This window comes from Aegilops tauschii, chromosome 6, assembly GCF_002575655.3.
Source record: "Aegilops tauschii subsp. strangulata cultivar AL8/78 chromosome 6, Aet v6.0, whole genome shotgun sequence".
Classification (NCBI taxonomy): domain Eukaryota; kingdom Viridiplantae; phylum Streptophyta; class Magnoliopsida; order Poales; family Poaceae; genus Aegilops; species Aegilops tauschii.
Window position 1 is genome coordinate 450,572,317 of NC_053040.3, and position 17,516 is coordinate 450,589,832.

The 17,516-nt window shown below is 43.1% G+C and overlaps 2 protein-coding genes and 1 pseudogene across 17 annotated transcripts; 1 reads left to right on the forward strand and 2 right to left on the reverse strand.

Annotated features, from left to right (window-relative positions):
- Nucleotides 1-4,482: 4,482 nt before the first annotated feature.
- Nucleotides 4,483-7,125, reverse strand: LOC109747684 (putrescine hydroxycinnamoyltransferase 1-like; annotated as a pseudogene).
- Nucleotides 7,126-7,672: 547 nt separating this feature from the next.
- LOC109747687 (uncharacterized) lies at nt 7,673-8,328 on the forward strand. Its single transcript, XM_020306710.1, has 2 exons — nt 7,673-7,716; nt 7,902-8,328. Exons 1-2 carry the CDS (start codon nt 7,673-7,675, stop codon nt 8,326-8,328), a joined length of 471 nt encoding a protein of 156 aa, XP_020162299.1.
- Nucleotides 8,329-10,859: 2,531 nt separating this feature from the next.
- On the reverse strand, nt 10,860-14,842 carry LOC109747685 (uncharacterized). 16 transcript variants are annotated; one of them, XR_012188127.1, is made up of 6 exons: nt 14,213-14,842; nt 13,793-14,048; nt 13,578-13,691; nt 13,211-13,363; nt 12,979-13,076; nt 11,247-12,235 (listed from the first exon to the last, which is right to left on the reverse strand). XR_012188127.1 is itself a non-coding variant. In XM_073502418.1 (5 exons), exons 1-3 carry the CDS (start codon nt 14,600-14,602, stop codon nt 13,674-13,676), a joined length of 540 nt encoding a protein of 179 aa, XP_073358519.1. In that variant the 5' UTR covers nt 14,603-14,842; the 3' UTR covers nt 11,131-13,076; nt 13,211-13,363; nt 13,578-13,673. The 16 variants fall into 16 exon arrangements, 2 of the variants coding, with proteins under 2 accessions (XP_073358519.1, XP_040248811.1); XM_073502418.1 differs by having other exon boundaries at nt 11,131-13,076; nt 13,793-13,924; XR_005760692.3 differs by having other exon boundaries at nt 12,979-13,088; nt 13,793-14,842.
- Nucleotides 14,843-17,516: the final 2,674 nt, after the last annotated feature.

Sequence of the window (17,516 nt, forward strand, 5' to 3'; positions counted from 1 at the left end):
CAGAAGAGATCCGCTAACAAGATTTTTATTGACGGAGGGGACATAATGCACGTTCTTCAGCCGCACGATCTTCCCCGAAGTAAACTTCAGATTGACCGTGCCAACACTACGAACAGAAGCACTTGAACCGTTGCCCATCAGCACGGTTGAAGTCTCTGCGGTCTGATAAGATGAAAACATGGAAATATCACCACATACATGCACATTAGCACCCATGTCAATCAACCAATCAGGAGAATGACATACTGAAAGAGTAGTGGGAAATATACCATACCCAGCATCCTTCATGTCAGTGTCTCCAATGACAACATTAGCAGTCTTGCCGCCTTTCCCAGGATGACGCTTGTCATAGCGATTAGGGCAACTAGGAGCCCAATGGTCAGGATCCCCACACACATGACAAACACCTTTCTTCTTGTCATTCTTGTTCTTGAAGTTCGTGTGTTGCATAGCCTTGTTCTTCCCATCAAACTTTGCTTTACCATCAAACTTGCCCTTGTTCTTGAACTTGTGGGGCTGGAAGTTCTTCTTCTGTACCAGATTGGCACTAGACCCTCCCTCAATACCTCGAGCACGTGTGTCCTTTGCTCTCGCCTTTTCTTCCACATCAAGAGTGCCAATGAGATCCGGGACGGAAAACTCCTGTCTCTTATGTTTTAGTAAGGTAGCAAAGGTCCTCCACGAAGGAGGAAGCTTAGTGATGATACCTCCGCCAAAAAACTTGTCCGGTAGCATACAACTGAAGTGCTCAAGTTCTCTAGCAAATGACTGTATCTCATGAGCTTGCTCAACCACGGAGCGCTCTTCAATCATCCTATAATCATAGAATTGCTCCATGATGTACAGCTCAGTGCCAGCATCCGAGACCCCAAACTTGGCCTCGAGTGCATCCCACATATCTTTTCCATTATCAATTGACACATAAGCATCAACTATGTTCTCACCAAAAACACTCAAGAGAGCATCCTTAAACAGAGTATCCATTTTCTGAAAGGCTTGTGCCTGTTGAGCATCAAGCTCCCCTTCAGGTTTGCCAAGAGTGACGTCATAGCAACTCATGGTTTGAAACCATAAGACTGCTCTCATGCGCCACCTCTTATAGTGGATACCCTCAAACATAGGAGGTCTCATGGAAGCAGCAAAACCACTTGGGGTAAATTGCCTATTATAAGGTTTTTGGATTATTGGAAATATGAGAAATTTATCAAATGATTTTATTAACAGAAATACTAGATAAAGCATGACTAATATAGTAGAGATAAAACAAGTCATGCGTTCTGATAGAGAGAAGGTAAAAAGCATCTGCTTATATGAACTTGAACTAAACACATCTAGAACAGACACTAGATGAAGTTGCATATATGAAGTAGAACCTAACATATGTAGGGAAATTTACCAAATGATTTTATTAACAGAAATACTAGATAAAGCATGACTAATATAGTAGAGATAAAACAAGTCATGCGTTCTGACAGAGAGAAGGTAAAAAGCATCTGCATATATGAACTTGAACTAAACACATCTAGAACAGACACTAGATGAAGTTGCATATATGAAGTAGAACCTAACATATGTAGGGCAAAAACTAGAGCAAAGAACTGTGTCATGACATCTAATAGAAAGAGCAAGAACACGTACAGGACAGCAGCAGCAGAAGCACTGGACTTGGGATCGACATCTTCTCCAGCCATGTCGTTGCTGAGGTAGTCGACGTCGGGGAAGAAGTCGTCGTCGGGGAAGTAGTCGTCGGAGTCCGTGATGAAGAAGCCAGTAGTCGCGCGGAGCGCTCCCCAAAAACCTTATCACCCTTCTCCCGTACAGGACTCAAAAGGTGCGGTTCCGGAGGCCTACTGTCCCGACCTGCGGTGCACGCCGCAAGCCGGGATGAGGAAGATCGTAGCAGTAGCTCAGTGGTCAGGAACTTGGAGGTGAGAGGGTTGCGTTGTTCTGGTGTGTCTCGCTGCGACGGGAGGTGAAGCAACGGAGGGAGACGAAGCGAACAGGCAGCGGCCGAAGAGGCGCGCCGTTCGAATTCAGTGTCCACTACAGAAAATGTTTCAGCTCCCGCGTGACCTTTCGTATACCTGTCGTGCGTGGCAAAAACTAAGACATCGGCTCAGCTCATTCCCGCAACCCGTCGTGACGAGGCGTGGCGTGGCGAGGCGAGCGGCGGCGGAGGAGCGCGCGTGGATGTCCCTCATGTTCTCATCCTCATACATGTGGAGAAAGAGCCTCCCATATAAAGAGGTCCAACTCCCTCTAAACTAGCAATGTGGGACTAAACTTTTGTTCCACCTCTTGCATTGCACGAATGGGCTGCGTGGGCCTCTAGGATTTATTAGGAATTTCTGAAACTGCTATTGGGCTAGGCCCAAAATAGACAAAATTCCAGCAGTTGTTGCCTTTGATGTTACTCCTACTTGTTCATGTGCATGTTATCTAGATTGGTGTGCTATTCATGTTCATGCTTAGGGTTCATGGGCATGCTAGCTATATTGGTGTTGTGCTGTCTTTGATGTTCCTGCTTAGGGTTCTAGTACAAATGTGCATGCTAGGTTTATGTGCATGGTTCTCATGGTAGGCAGGACCAATGTGTTTGCTACTTTAGACAGTAGTACAAATGTAACATGCTGCCAATGCCCTGTTAGGCTGTTATTAATCCATGTCATCTTACCTGACAAGGTGATGAAGACGGAGTGGGACAGGGCCGGTAGAGGAGCCCATGTCGTCGCCGGCGCCGTGGCCGCCGTGGACTTCAACCCCACGAACCGCTGGCTCGGGAGGGTGTACCTGCCTGGCAGGGTCGCCTTCATGAGCCAGCCACGTTCAAGGGGACGAGCTCCTAGGACCGGCCACGAGGAGGCGTCTCGATAGCCGCTTCGCTTCTACGTGTAAATCATGGACGAGGAGGATCTGGCATGCTCATCATCCCTCCCAAGTTACAAGAGGTGATGAAGTGGCTCGTGCTCAAAACCATGCGCGTCGTCAGGCTGTCTGCAAACAAGCGTTGCGAATTCTGGGTGCAGGTTCAGACCTTCGAGGGGCTGATGGTGCTTGACCGGAGTTGGCACTACTTCGGCCGTCGCCACAGGATCGTCCCCGACGACCTCGTCGTGCTGAGCATCTCCGGCCTAGGCCTCAAGGTCCAAATCTACAACCACGACGGCTCCATCGGGTGCTGGGTTCACTGCAGCAGGCACAGCTACATCAGTGACCCTGAAGTCGCCTTTGAAGTAGTTTCCATGAACTCATAGTTAGTTTGCTGCATCGGTGATCGGAGAACTTGGCGTGAAGTGATAATATTTTGTCCAGGGTTAAGCACCCTGTGGTGAAGCGGGGGCATGTGATGCCCCTGCTGTCGTTAAACTTAAGTCTGTTTAACAGATGTGTTGTTTAGTTGTTGTTTATCTGCTCTTATCTGTTGTTCAGTTGCTTGTTTATCTGCTGTTAGCTTGTTTAGCTGCTAGTTTCTGTGCTGTTTGTAGTGCTCTACCTGCTGTTGTGCCTAATGTGGTGGTAAGGCAACCACATTTGAATGGGGTGAGCATAACACAAACGTGTATGCATCCAAACAACTGTGGTTTGCATCTGCTCACCCTTAAGCACAAATGCGGGCAACCAAAATGTCGGCCCTAAAGTGGACATTGGTGCAATGCAGACAACTAAACAACATGTAGATGTTGATTTGTTGTTTGTTTTTGCTAAACCAGTCTGGATTGAGATGTGGCTAAAATGCATGCATTATACACCCAGACAACCAAACGCGTCCCTATGCTCTCGTATCTTCATCCACATCCAGGCTCTCTGCCCTGGTTAGAGCTACGCGGCTAGCCTCCATTCCTAATTCAGGTGTGGTAACTCCACTTCTATCAAAATGGATATAGTGTCCAAGGCTTACCTCTAAAACGCCTAAACTATGTGCATTTTAAGGCATTTTAAAATTTTGCCTCAGAACACATGGAGGTGATCTTTAAGTTTTGCCTTCAAATGCAAAGTGTTTTTTTTTGCGGAGTCAAATGCAAAGTGTTGGAGGCATTTTTCATGTTTTGCATCCAAATACACATATATTTTAAGGCGTTTTAAAAAAAAGCGACGACCCTTTAACGATCAACGCAACCCACCTCACTACCTCAGTCCTCAGGCCTCAGCCCTGTCGATAAAACTTGTGTAAACACTCCGTAGCTGTAGCATTGCTCTTAATCCACGCAAAGACTCCAGCATTGTTGCCTGCCAAAAAAAAACTAGCATTGTTGCACGTACAACCAGTTTCTGCAAGTGCGGGAAGATATGAGATGATACCACCTTTCACATTAATCCACTCAAAGAGCTGACGAGCTTCCGTTGGTCTCGGAGTTTAGCAAACCAAAGTACTCCGGTACCAAGCTAGTAACCTTTTTTTTTAGCTGTCGTTGGATGCCGGATGAGAATTGAAAGGTGGATCCTCTAGTGGTGTAGTACGGCAGTGGGTAACCAATGTTTGCGCTAGAGTTCAATGACGGCACGACACGATACATAAATCCTGCAGCAGGAAGCAAAATTTTGTTGCATACACGTCCGTGTGACGACGTCCCGCACCTTGCAGGCGGTGCCCACCATGATTATCCCGTTGCCGAAGTAGCGTGCCGGGAGCGGCGGCCTCAGGCTGCGCCGGAAGTTAGCCGGGAAGCTGAGCCGCGTCTCGGCGTCCGTCGGCAGCCGCCGGGCGGCGCACATGCAGCGCCACACGTGGGCACTGAGGGTGTAGAATGTGCTCGCGCCACCGCAGGCACGCTTCAGAGCGGCGACCTGGTCGTTGGAAAGAACAAAATTCTCGTTGACGGCAGGCCCAGATGGCTCCGGCACGCAGTGGCGGATCCAGAATTGGAGCAAGCCCCGGGCCTAAAAAAAAAATTTGTCGCGAGAGAAAAACTTAAAATCCATCAAGCTACAACTACCTCAAAAGAATACCTCAAATATGGCTCAATTGTACCCAAATTTAGAATTTAAACTCAATGCTTAATGATACAACAAAATAGATAAAAAATGACAAGAACTACAAACAGTACGTGTAGTAAAAAGAGTACCAAATCAATGGTTTGCTTCATCAGTGTCTTCCATAACTTGATCAACGGTGGAAGAAGAGCCAACACCTTAGAGAAATCAGAAGCAAAATTTCATGAGAGAAGACATAAACATGAATTGAAACAATTATCATTGTACAAAGTTGAAAACTTACTACTACGAGGAGGTAAAGTTCCTTTGCGAAATCTATAGGCTTGAAAGCGATATATAATAGCATCATCATCAACCTTTGCAAATATTTCTCGCTCAATATTGCACACCATGAAATAATTCAACCAATCATCACCCATCTTATTCCTCAACTCAGTCTTGATAATACTCAGCTGAGAAAGCTCTTTCCACTGATGCGGTTGCAACAGGCAAAATCAATGCCAACTCAATAAGACGATATACCAAAGGAAAGACTATGTGTCTATCAGTTTGAACCATCTTCACAGCAAGACTACCAAGGTCATTACAACTAACAAAACTTGAATCAGCTCTCACATCAGCAATGAAGTTTTCAAGTTGGTTTCTAAGGACAAAAGAAATCTCATATATGGAGAAGTCATCAGCATACATCTGAGCAAGTTGAACAAGTTTGTCTTCATCAAAATTAGCAAATGAGTTCCTTGGATCAAGACAAGCAATGCATCTCAACAATTGAGTAGATCTTTCAGCAAAGCGGTTATTTAACTCGGTAATTATTTGGTCAAGCAGAACATTGAATATTTCATATCTGAAGCGTTGATAGAAAGTTACCATTTGACCACCACGCCCCCTTGAACGGCCCCGAGCGGGTATTGTATCATCCATGTTAGGCAATATAATGTTATGTTTGACACAAAAGTCAGTTGTGTCCTTCAAGAGCTGATCCCAACCATTATCTCTTATATTTTGAAGTTGCCGCAATGTGATCCCAATCAAACTCACTGCTAGAACTATGTTTTGATCTTTCCTTTGCAAACATTGTGACAACTCATTAGTCTTGCCCAATAGTTTGATCATAACATGCAATATGAAAACAAATTCAAAACTTTCCATCTGAGATATCAAGCCACCTGCTGTGGTTCTTTGTGTTAAATTTTCTGCATCATCATGAATGTTCTCTAATACATGCAAAACAGATGTCCACATCTCAATAAACCGACACAAAGTTTTATGATGTGTGCCCCACCGTGTATCCCCAGGTCTAACAAGGTTGGTTGCTTGGTTTTTCCCTCTTCCTGAGCAAATTTCCCCTGGCTGTTAGTTGGGCTAAGCCCCGGGCCTAATTCAAAAACATACCTAGGTAATAACTAAAAAAAGCCATGCCCCGGGCCTGGGCCCTGGGGGCCTCGGGCCCAGATCCGCCCCTGCCGGCACGGGTATGTTTGGGTCGTTCTTGAGGGACAAGAACACGGAGAGAGAGTCGGGGTTGACGACGCGTGGCGGGGAGCGTGCGCGGAGGAGGGTGCGGTCGTGGCATGGCAGCTCCAGCGCCGCCGCGACTGCTCCAGCGCCATCCCCAGCCCCGTCTCTCGAGAAGGCGGACCACGTCTGGAAGAAGTGGAACGCGCTTAGGGCGTCGATGGCGACGTGGTGCAGCGCCGTGCCTAGGGCCACCCCACCGCACTTGAAGAAGGTCACCTGGACGGCGAGCATGACATCGTCGATGTCCCTGGGGACGAAGAGCCTCGTCAGCTCCGGCGACGGCTGGCGGGCGCTGAAGTCCTTGGGGAGCGACCACGAAGCGCGCGCCCCGGCCGGTGCAGTCAATCTCTGGCCGGCCATTCCCATCGACGCCCAGACGGCCGGCGAGGGGGTAGAACGGGACCAGTGCCTTGGCCATCGCGGCCTTCAGCTTGGCCACGTCGAAGAAGTCGTCGCCGGAGGCGGCGCGGTAGAAGTAGATGGTCGGGGTGTGGCCCCTGTTGACCATCATGAGGTCGGGCGGGGAGAGCCAGAGTCCGTGCCTGGGCATCTCCTCGCTGGGCGTCACCATGGAGCACTCCACCACCTTCACCTCCTCCACCATGCAGGACTCCATCACCTTCGCCTCTTCTACGCAGGCCATTCTGCTGAGGTCGTTCGTGGTCTCGTCCAAATGGGAAGTACTGGGAGTATACGTGTACTCTTGTTGCCCTCGCGATTCTTTTCCTTTTATGGACGAGGCTGCACATGTACAGCTCACTCAATTAAGGATGTGCCGGAAAACAAGTTGACATATCAGTACTATGTGGCCCGTACAATTATTTTCAACCATCCGATCCAATTCCGTCACCACAAAACAAATACCTAAATAATAAGTGCCACACGTGTGTCATTTATCAACTTGGTTCAAATGCTTTCAGAGCCATTAGATAAAAAACACGGATCTTGAAGCGCATCCCCGGCCACGTCATCGACTGAGCGTGCGGTGGCAAGGGCCAATGTCCCGAACGACTAAAACGCAGCCCACTCGCTCCCACCGCCCACACGCAGCCCACTCCCCCACCCACAGTCGTATCAGTTTCTCAAAAAAGAAAACAAAAAACCACGATCGCATCTTCTTCCCCAGTCTTCACCATCACATGTGAAATCCCTCGTGGTGAGATCCTGGCCAGCGACCAAAGCGAGGGGACGGCACTCGGCGCCGTTGGCTGCGAGGAGGATGTGGGGCTACCTGCGGGCGCTCTTCTGCAAGATGCGCAAGCAATGGCGGATCTTTAACTTGACCAACATGGGGAAACATTGTAAAGGATAGCATTTTCTTTTCTTAAAACACATTACAAATAGTTAACAAAGTACTGAATATACATATGAATGCATTAGTAAAAAAAAATCTGTCAATTGTATGTGGGGGGCATGGCCCCCACCACCCCACCCATTGGATCTGCCACTGTGCACATGGGCAAGCGCAAGCTGCTCCTCGGCGCGCACCTCCTCGTGAGGCGCCGCAACAAGTCCCTCTCACGCTCCGTTGCCAACTTCCTCTCCCACCACCACGGGCACCACAGAGGCCGCCGCGAGTACGAGTTCTCTTGCAGTGGCAGCCTTGACCTGGGCTCCTTCTCCATGCACTGTCGCGTCCCCGCGTCGTCGTCGCCTGGGGCGCTGATGATGCGTGAGGAGCTCGCGATTGGGGAGGAATGCAAGTCTGCGGGGATGCCGCCGTTGGTGCCCGGCGCGGTCGACGGTGGGTTCTCGGTGCGGGTGTCCAACTTCCCGTCGGACGAGGTCGACGGGGACCAACTGGGTCTGGGCGAGGCCGTGGACGACGAGGCAGAGGAGTTCATCGCCCGCTTCTACGCCCAGCTGCGTCGGTAGAACCAGATCGGCCTGCTCCCGTACTACCTACAGGAAGCCGCCGCGTGATCGACAAGCCGCCCGACGCCAGCCGGTACGCGAGGTTTTCTGGTATACCTAAGCTTGTAGAGCCTGCATTTGTAAAGTGCAGGTTATCAGAGAGAAATAAAGAAGTAGGAAAATGTTCTTCAAACTGAAAGAAAGAAGAAGGAAGTATAATCTTAACAAGGAAAACGGGTAATAGGATTGAGCATAGCATGCAAAATAGGATAATACCATGGTTTTGAAGAACATTTGCCATGACTGTTCATTTTGGAAGAAAAAAATCAGTAACTCGCCATGTTATTTTCATACATTTGCCATGTTGTTTTTCATACATTTGCCATGTTCTTTTCCATAGAATTGCCATGTTGTTTTTCATACAATTCCCATTGCCTAGATATTAACAGCTTTCTGAAGTTGCCACTTAATTAGCAACTTAAAAAACAGGGCAAAATTGCCATGTCAACCTAAGATGGCAAACTTGCCTAAGATGTTCAAAAAACATGGCAAGCTTGCCATGTCAACCTAAGATGTTCAAAAAACATGGGAGACTTGCCAAGTCAACCTAAGATGTTCAAAAAACATGGGAGACTTGCCATGTCAACCTAAGGTGTTCAAAAAATATGGCAGACTTGCCATGCAATCTTAGTCACATGGCAATTTCCAGGTTGTTATGTTTCCGACATCTTTTCTACTTCACAATGGTAATTTCATTTTTAATATGATGGCAAATCTAATTCATACAACATGGGAATTTCTATCCTGTTCTTTTCCGTATCATGGCATTTTTACACCATGTGCTTTTTGCTCCTAGCAAACTCCACGTTATGTGTTTACTTAGTTTACAGCCATCTAAAGATGTTTTTTGGTGCCATCTAAGGACCACGAGTAGTGAAATTGATGATCGGGAGTAGTTTTTGCTCACACCTTAGTGATGGCAATTTTTTATTTTTAGTAACCATGGCATCATTTTTTCGTGGCCATTTGTTTTTACATAAGCATGAAAATTTTGATAAAATATTTCATCAAATTTGAATATGCATTTTGACATGGCAAATTGGAATATACATTTTTTCCACGATAAAGTTGAATCATTTTTTTGTGTTATTTCACAAAAAACGGCAAATTAATCACACAAAATTTGGCAAGTTTTGGTAAAATACCATGGCAAATTTGAACATGCTTTTGCCATTGCAACTATTGAACATTTTGTCTTATTTCACATTCATGGATTTTTTTTAATTATATTATCATGGCAAATTTGATAAAAAAGATCAATGGCAAAGTTGTATTTGCGTTAGCCATGGCAAGTTTCATCTCTGTCCTTGTTCGTAAACAATGGCATTTTTTGCTATATATGATTTTTTTTCATGTGATTTTCCATGGCACTTTTCTTTATCTAAAAACATGGCGCAACTTTGCCATGTTCAAAAACATCCCAAATTTATATATACATCTGGGCTATTCTGTTACGCGTAACAGAATATTATTCTGTTACCCTACTTGAACTGATGAATTCAAGTGGTTGAACTGATGAAATTCGAGCGGTTGAACTGATGCTTTCTGTTGCTGTTAAAAATCGTCTTCTTTAGTTCAAATTTTTTTGCAATTTTTTTTTTGTCGAAACGGGGTGTGTAATATATCGTTGGAAAGTTCTTGACATCCACATTACAATCTTATAATTTGTTTTTGCAAAAAAGTTATGATTTAAGAGCAGTTTTGAAAAAATCATTTTTTTCAAAACCAAAAACGCGAATCATATTTTGGACTTAATTTTCAAACGGTTTGTCGGAATTGAGCAAATGAGATGGCATTGGAAATCTTGTGAAAATACGCATCTTCCATATATCTACTATTTTTTCAAATTCTATATGATTTAAAAGTAATTTGAAAAACGGTGAAATTCTGGGGCGAAATGTTTTTTCACTGTTTTTTGCAAATGGTTTGTCGGATTGACGCAAATGATACGGCGTTGGAAAGCTATGGAAAATGCGCAACTTTTGCGTATAGAAAGTTTTTTCTAATTCCTTATGGTTTAAATACGAATTCAAATACGGTTAAAATTGGTTTTGAACGCGGTTTTTTTAAAAGTTTGTCGAAATGGGGCAAATAATATACCGTTGGATAGCTATCAAAAATGCGAAACTTAGTCATGTTGAACGTTTTCTCAAAATCGTAACCGTTGAAGAGTAACTTTGAATATGGCGAGACCCATTGTTCTGTTTTTCCGGTCAAAAAACAGAGTACTCGTACTGACCTATTTGTGTGTTTGTACTGAGGTATTTTTCACATTAGTTTTGAATGGTTCGGAAAAAAGTACTTGAACGGATGTCTGTATGGCTTTGTACTGAGCGTGTTTCACACACTAGACTTTACTCTGTATTTTCGATATAATTTTCCTCGTAATTTCTCAATGGTATCATCATGCCAGAAATTGCATAATTTATACCATTTGAACTGAATGATTTTTTAATAAAACAAAATTGTTTTGTGTGTTTCTTTTTTTAGAGTTATTTTTTACAACGGTGTTCTGGACTTCTTTTGTTTTGCGACTTGAACTTTTACCGTTTTGAGCTTTTACCAACTTCAATTTTTGAGTGTGGATGAGCACTTGAACTTATAGAAGTGAAAGTTATCTGTTTTAATTCATATTTGTTTCTTGTCCGAACTTATGGTACCATCATTATTGAACCCGCATGGTTTGTGTTGCTGAACTAAAATAACTTTTTACCCGAATAAATGTGTTGTGATTTTTCTTTGAGCATACTTTCCTCGGGTCCATAGACGAACCAACTGTGTTTTATTTTTTGAACTTACATGCTAGTAATAATTAAACATTCCCATACAAATTTTCTCTATTCGTGGTCATCAACCAAAATAGTCAGGAGAGAGAGCACTATCGAATGTTTTTAGTTCAAACAATTTTTCCTTTCTTGCACAAACATCTAACTGTCATTACACTTTTCTTTAAGAAGTAGCAATCAAATCACCATAGACAGAAAATTTAAACTTGCAGTTGCTGCTTTGTGTACCGATTCCATGTTTTGGTCATCCTCATTGCCTACGTCATGTACTTCATCCTCAACCTGCTGGTGTCCTTCGTGCTAGTGATCAGCGTCGTCATAGTGGGCTAGTGATCAGCGTCCGTCCAAACCTCCCTCGTGCTGCAGTATAGAGAGAAACAAAATTGTTAAGAGGAAAGAGCAGTAGAAAGAAACAAATTAGAGGTGAGCTACAAAAACATTAAATTATTCTAATAAATTCCTATGGTCACTGCAGCAGCTATGCAATATAGGAAGCAAACTTTTCACCCAAAAACTGAGAACAAAATGCTTCATGTGCAAATTCCATTAGGTACCGAACAACAGTTCTCCAACAATACAGTCCAAGAGTCCATAGAGCATTTTGTTCAAGATTTCATATATGCACTTGATTTAATATATGAGAACAAAATGCTTCAAGTACAGAAAATCATAGAGTATATCTCTTAGTTCAAAACACACACTATAATACTAAACTTTACAGAATTTTGAAGAAACTCGCTGCAAATCATTACTTTTTCAGGTGATATATCTAAAGTTACAGAATTTTGAAACTTGCACTGACGATATTTGTGCACACGCACCAACTATTCTGTGATTTTTCTTGGACTGAAGATAGAATACGCACTGAACTAATATTAAGTCTGGTACAGAAATTCTCTATTCATGAACTGACAATATTTCTTCTATGTCGAATACACAAGATCTCCTCAATGGGCCATGATGTAGGCATCGCCGCAGGCAATACTTGGCGCACCGGAGAACCTGTACTGTTGGATTTGTCGAGAGAGGACTGAGGGAGCACGCCGGCGTTGGGGTGGCGGATGCAAGTATTGGAGTTCAGCCTAAAATACAAGAGAATGGATCAAAATGAATTCAGATTGACTTCTAATCATTTATCAAGCTATAAAAGTTAGAACTGATGTTACACAAACCGAGGCATTTTTTTATATGAACAGCTCACGTAATATGTATTGTACCACTGTTTTTTTATTCTCACGACAAATAAACATAGACTAACGAGAGAATGTATTACTGGACAGTAGGCATTTTCTTCTCAGGACCACTTTGGTTTTCTTTTTCTTTTTCTTCACTTTTGCTCTGCTTTCTTTTTTCTTTGCTTTATGAAGTGCCCCATCAGAATAGTTGAACTTTAGATTTTACCAATCTCCACATCTACTGAAGCTCCTTTTTGAAACTAATGGCGTCAGTCCTAATATACTTGAACAAAAACTGGTTAAGAACAAAAACTGAAGGAGTCGAAATTCAAGAAACTAACTAAAGTTCCTTATGTTCCTTATGTACTTGAACTATATAAAATTTGAAGATTTGAACTAATGTTCTACTTAAGTACCGACACTACAAAATACATAAAACCATTTTTTAACACAAACAAATCTCTACAACTACCAACACTACAAAATGCATTGTGCAGGCAGAGAGTACAATATAAAACTCCCACTCTCATACTGTAATTTGCTGCGGATAGTGAAAATCATTTGTTGATAAAGAACGAGAGGAGGTGAATTCGAGGGATCCTCTACATGAACTGAACAGAGATAAATGGACGAACTGAGCAAGCTCACACATGAACAGAGGAACTGGCCAAGCTCCACACGAACTGTTATCCATAGGCTTCTCCTTGTCCTTGCCTTCACAAAACGTAAGTCTGAACTTTGAACAGCTCTGGAACAAAAACTGCTATGGATCAGTTTTCTCATAGGAATAATATCAAACAACTTGAGGGTATTCACGACACAACAAGAACAAGCAACCAACTTTTTCAACGAATTTAAGAGAGGAGAAAGAGAGAGATCCACGTGGGGTTGTAGCGAAGAGGGCAGCTCCCGCATCATCAGTCCGCCAGTGCAAGATGGGGAATAGCAGCAGGTCACAAAGAGGGCGGCTGTCTGCCTCGTCATCGTAGTACTAAGGGACGCGCCCTTGTCGAACTGCTTGACGCAAAATTTGAACTGAAAAACAAGTAAAAGCTGAATTCTTATATATTTCAAGGACAAAAGAACCTCCACAACCAAATAACTGATTTCCTTTTTTTTAACTTTAAAAGTTTTAATTTTTGAACCATCTCAATAGGTGTACATGAACTTTTCATGACACAATTTTTGTAGTCGATTTTTTGCTCAGAACATAAAATAAAAACACACGCCCAATGCACTGTACACTCACCTAACACACAAAAATCAGTGCTCAAGCATTGATGCTTCAGGATCAAGAATTGGTGCAAAATTCAGAGACAAAAAATCATGTGATGAAACTTCAGGATCAACAATTGGTCACCTCCTACATAACAAAATTCGTGAGATAAAGAACAAATGTGCAAAAGTAGATCAAAATGAACCAGAGAGCGTTCTGGGGCGGTGACCACCATTGTAGTAGGATACCTCGTTGGCGACCACGCGAGAATAGGGGATGGGGCACGGCCTGCAGCAGCAGGAGGTGGCGACGTGCAGAAGGAAGAGGCTGCGATCTGACGGCGGAAGAGGCTGTGACCTGACGGCGGAAGAGGCCGCGACCTGACGAGAACACCTTAAGTTGTTGTAGGCATTTCAGTAAACACCATGAGGGCAACAAAATAACAACAATAGAAAACATGGCTCTTCTTTCCTTTGTGTTCTGCGACTTCTCTGAAATCAAAACCTTATTTCACAACAAGTAGAGATGAAGTAGCATCAGCAGTTCATATAGGGGAGCAGCAGCAAATAATGAGAATTGAGAGTTGAGAGGAGCAGTAGCATCACGCTCGTGAGAGAGAAAGCAGACTCATTTCAAAAAAGAAAGAGGAAGCAGACGAGAGCAGCAACCTGCGCATATTGGAGGAGGTAAACGAGTCCGGCCGTTCGAGGGAGGACGCGCGACAGTTCGAGGGAGTGCGTCGGGCCGTCCGAGGTCCCGCTGGAGGATTTGTCCGGTTGCGGCGAGGAGGCCGACGGGAACCAGCTGACCAGGAGGTAGCGCCACGAGTTGTGCACATCCATTGGAGGAAAATGCGCCACGCGTTCGGAGGGAAGCTGCCCCCCGCCGGCACGGGGAACGGAGGTGCCGGCGTGCTTTGGGAGGGACGCCGCCGGCGCTGGGAAGGGTGGCCGTTGGCACGCGATGGGAGGGAGGCCGCCGGCGCGGGGAAGGAAGGCTGTCGGCACGCGTTGGGAGGGAGTCCGCCGGCGCGGGGAAGGCAGGCTGCCGGCGCGCATTGGGGAAGGCGACCGCCGGCGCGGTGAAGAGGGAGGTGCCCAGTTCGTGGCCCGGCGGTAAAAGTGCGCGAGTTTCGGAGATGTGGACGCGGCGGCGCCTTGGGATGGGGGTGGCAGCGCGGTGGCGCGCTGGGGTGGGAGGGGCGGCGCGGCGGCGCGCTGGGGTTGGAGGATGGCGCGGCGGCGTGCGGGAGGAAGGGGCGGCGCGTGGGAGGGACGAGAGGTGGTGGTGAGTGGTGACGCGCTAGTTCCACGGCTGGGCCTTGAGTAAGACGCGTCGCGCCCTATATAGGGCCGGGGTAACAGAATATGTCACGGGTAACAAAATAGTCCAGCCCTATGTATATATATTTAAAAAAATGTCAACATGGTATGTTCAGCAAGATGGCAAAGTTGCCATGGCAATTTTACAATCATAAAAAAAGATGGCAAAGTTGTACTCCCTCCGTCCCGAAATGTAAGACGTTTTCTGGTACTATGATAGTGTCAAAAAGCATCTTACATTTTGGGACGGAGGGAGTAGATGTTAAAAAACATGGCAACTTATTATGTTAAAAAACAATGAAAACTTGCCATGTCAAACTTAAGGGGCACGCCAACTGTAGTTCACGGGGGCATGGCAAAAATACTTTAATTCACAACCAAAGTGGGATTTGTCTAAATTTTCATTGCAATGGCAACCTCTACTTTTTTTTACATGTCAATTTTTACTCCATTTTTTGACATGGCAAATTTATTATATAGGGCATGGAAATTCTAATTTAAATACAATGAAAAAATTACATTATTCAGAAAATGACTTTTTTTAATATGTAGAATGGAAAATATACTTGTGTAGCCATGGCATTTTTTAATTTATTCCCGTGGCAAAATTACTCTATTTTTGCCATGGCAAAATTTACTACATTGTTTCCGTGGCAATTTTTACTTTATTTTTGCGCCATGGAAATTTATTGTATTGATCATGGCAATTTTTAGTTTAAATATGATGGCAAATATATATATTTTCCGAACATGGAAAATTTTACTATGTAGCATGGTATATACCTATTTTCCGATGGCAAGTTTTTATTTTTTTTCATGGAAATTTAATCCATTTTTTCATGGCAATTTTTATTTAAAATAACATGAATTTTTCTTGTTAATTTTTCTAGTTTCAACTTTTTTGTATTGTTTCAAAATGGCATTTTGGCATACATTATATGGAACTTGATTAAAATTACCATGGCATTTTTAACTTATGAATTTTGCATGGCATTTTAATCTTTATTTTTTGATGGGAGTTGCCATGTCTTGTTTCTTTTGGGTCATAAAAATACAAACGGCGGCATTTTCTGCTTTCTATAGGGGATGGTATTTATTTTTCGTCCCATAGCGAAAACTAGGCTTTAATATGTTGCAGCAAAAAAACTGGGGTTTTCACTGGTTACTGGTCTTTTTTCTTTTTCTTTTTGTTTCACGGGCAACGACATGTAGGGTGTCGGGAGGCTGTGCGGCCGTGGGGGAGATTGTACTGAACGATTTCGCTCGGTCCTAGGCTCTCCAGGACTGAACGTGCGGGTAGCCTCCTTCCCTACCACACGTGTGGCAGATATTGGCGGCCAACAAATAAGAAATAATGCATGCAACCAACAATCTTGCACAGCTTGAACTTTCTCACATAAATAAGAAATAAAAGAATGTAACTATGGTTTGTGAAGGCTCGACTAAACTGTACAAAGACATTTTATATGTTTATAAAAAAAGCCTTTTGCCCACAACGATCAACATACACGCAACCGTAAAATATACAAACACTTTTGAACATTTTTCGCATACATAATTATTTTCTAAAATGTACAAACACTTTCTAAAAATAAATTAACATTTAAATACATGAAAATATTTGAAAATATACAAGGAATATTTTAAATAAACGTTGAACTTTTTCAGAAAACACATTGACCACACTTGTGGAAACACGATGATGTTTTTAAAGAACGTTGAAATTTTCCAAGTTTACGATGGCAATTTTTTGAAACACGTTGAACATCTTTCAGATATATAAATATTTCTAAACAAAACAAATAGATTTTAAAATAAATAAACATTTTTATAAATCTGTGAACATGTTTCTAAAATTACATGAAACTTTTCTCAAAATACATAAAAGCAATTATGATATGTGAAGCATTTTATAAAATTCATAATATTTTTGAACTTCATAAAAATATAAAATTCATGGCTTTTTATAATTTCATGAGCTTCTGTATAAGTTCTTGGACATTTTTAAAATAAACAGTCAATTTTAAATTCTTGAAGATTTTTGAAAATTTCTTGGAAGTTTTTCTTTAACAATATTTTAAATATATGAATATTTTAAAAATCAATGAAATTCTATAATTTGTGAAGATTTTTCAAATTTGTTAAGTTAATGAGAAATTAGCATAATAGAAATCAAATAGAAAAGCTGACAATAAAAGGAAATCGCTGAGCGCTCGAAGCAAAGAAAGCGCCACAAGGTGGCGGCTTAGCACACTTTATAGGGACAATGCTGCGCATAGAGCGTGGAAACAAAAGAGAACAAGAGCTCCATCAAGCACGCCAATTGCAAGGTCTATCGTTGTCGTCAGAGCGTGTTCAAGTTACTGTGCTAGCCCATCTGAAGAGATTTGGGGAGGTTCTATAGACCAGTTTTTAAATCTTTCGTGCGCATTTTCTGGTTTCTCTTTTTGTGTTCAATTTATTGGTTTCTTCATGTCATTTTTTTTCAAATATATGTCTCCTTTTCCTATGCACGTTGTACATTTTTTGTATGCACGTGTAACATTTTTCTGATACACATTGAACAATTCTCAAATGCATGATGATCATTTACTCAAATAAATCTAAAACATTGTTAAATATGCATTGATCATGATTTTTTATTTATGAA

Excerpts from the sequence above, each read along its gene's own strand:
- LOC109747687 (XM_020306710.1), top strand. The coding sequence starts at position 7,673 with ATGTGGGGCTACCTGCGGGCGCTCTTCTGCAAGATGCGCAAGCA. Across the intron at positions 7,717-7,901 it reads TTCTGCAAGATGCGCAAGCA|TGTGCACATGGGCAAGCGCA; the intron begins ATGGCGGATCTT and ends TGGATCTGCCAC.
- LOC109747685 (XM_073502418.1), bottom strand. The coding sequence starts at position 14,602 with ATGCGCGCCGGCAGCCTGCCTTCCCCGCGCCGGCGGACTCCCTCCCAA. Across the intron at positions 13,925-14,212 it reads ACCTCCTCCAATATGCGCAG|GTCGCGGCCTCTTCCGCCGT; the intron begins GTTGCTGCTCTC and ends TGTTCTCGTCAG.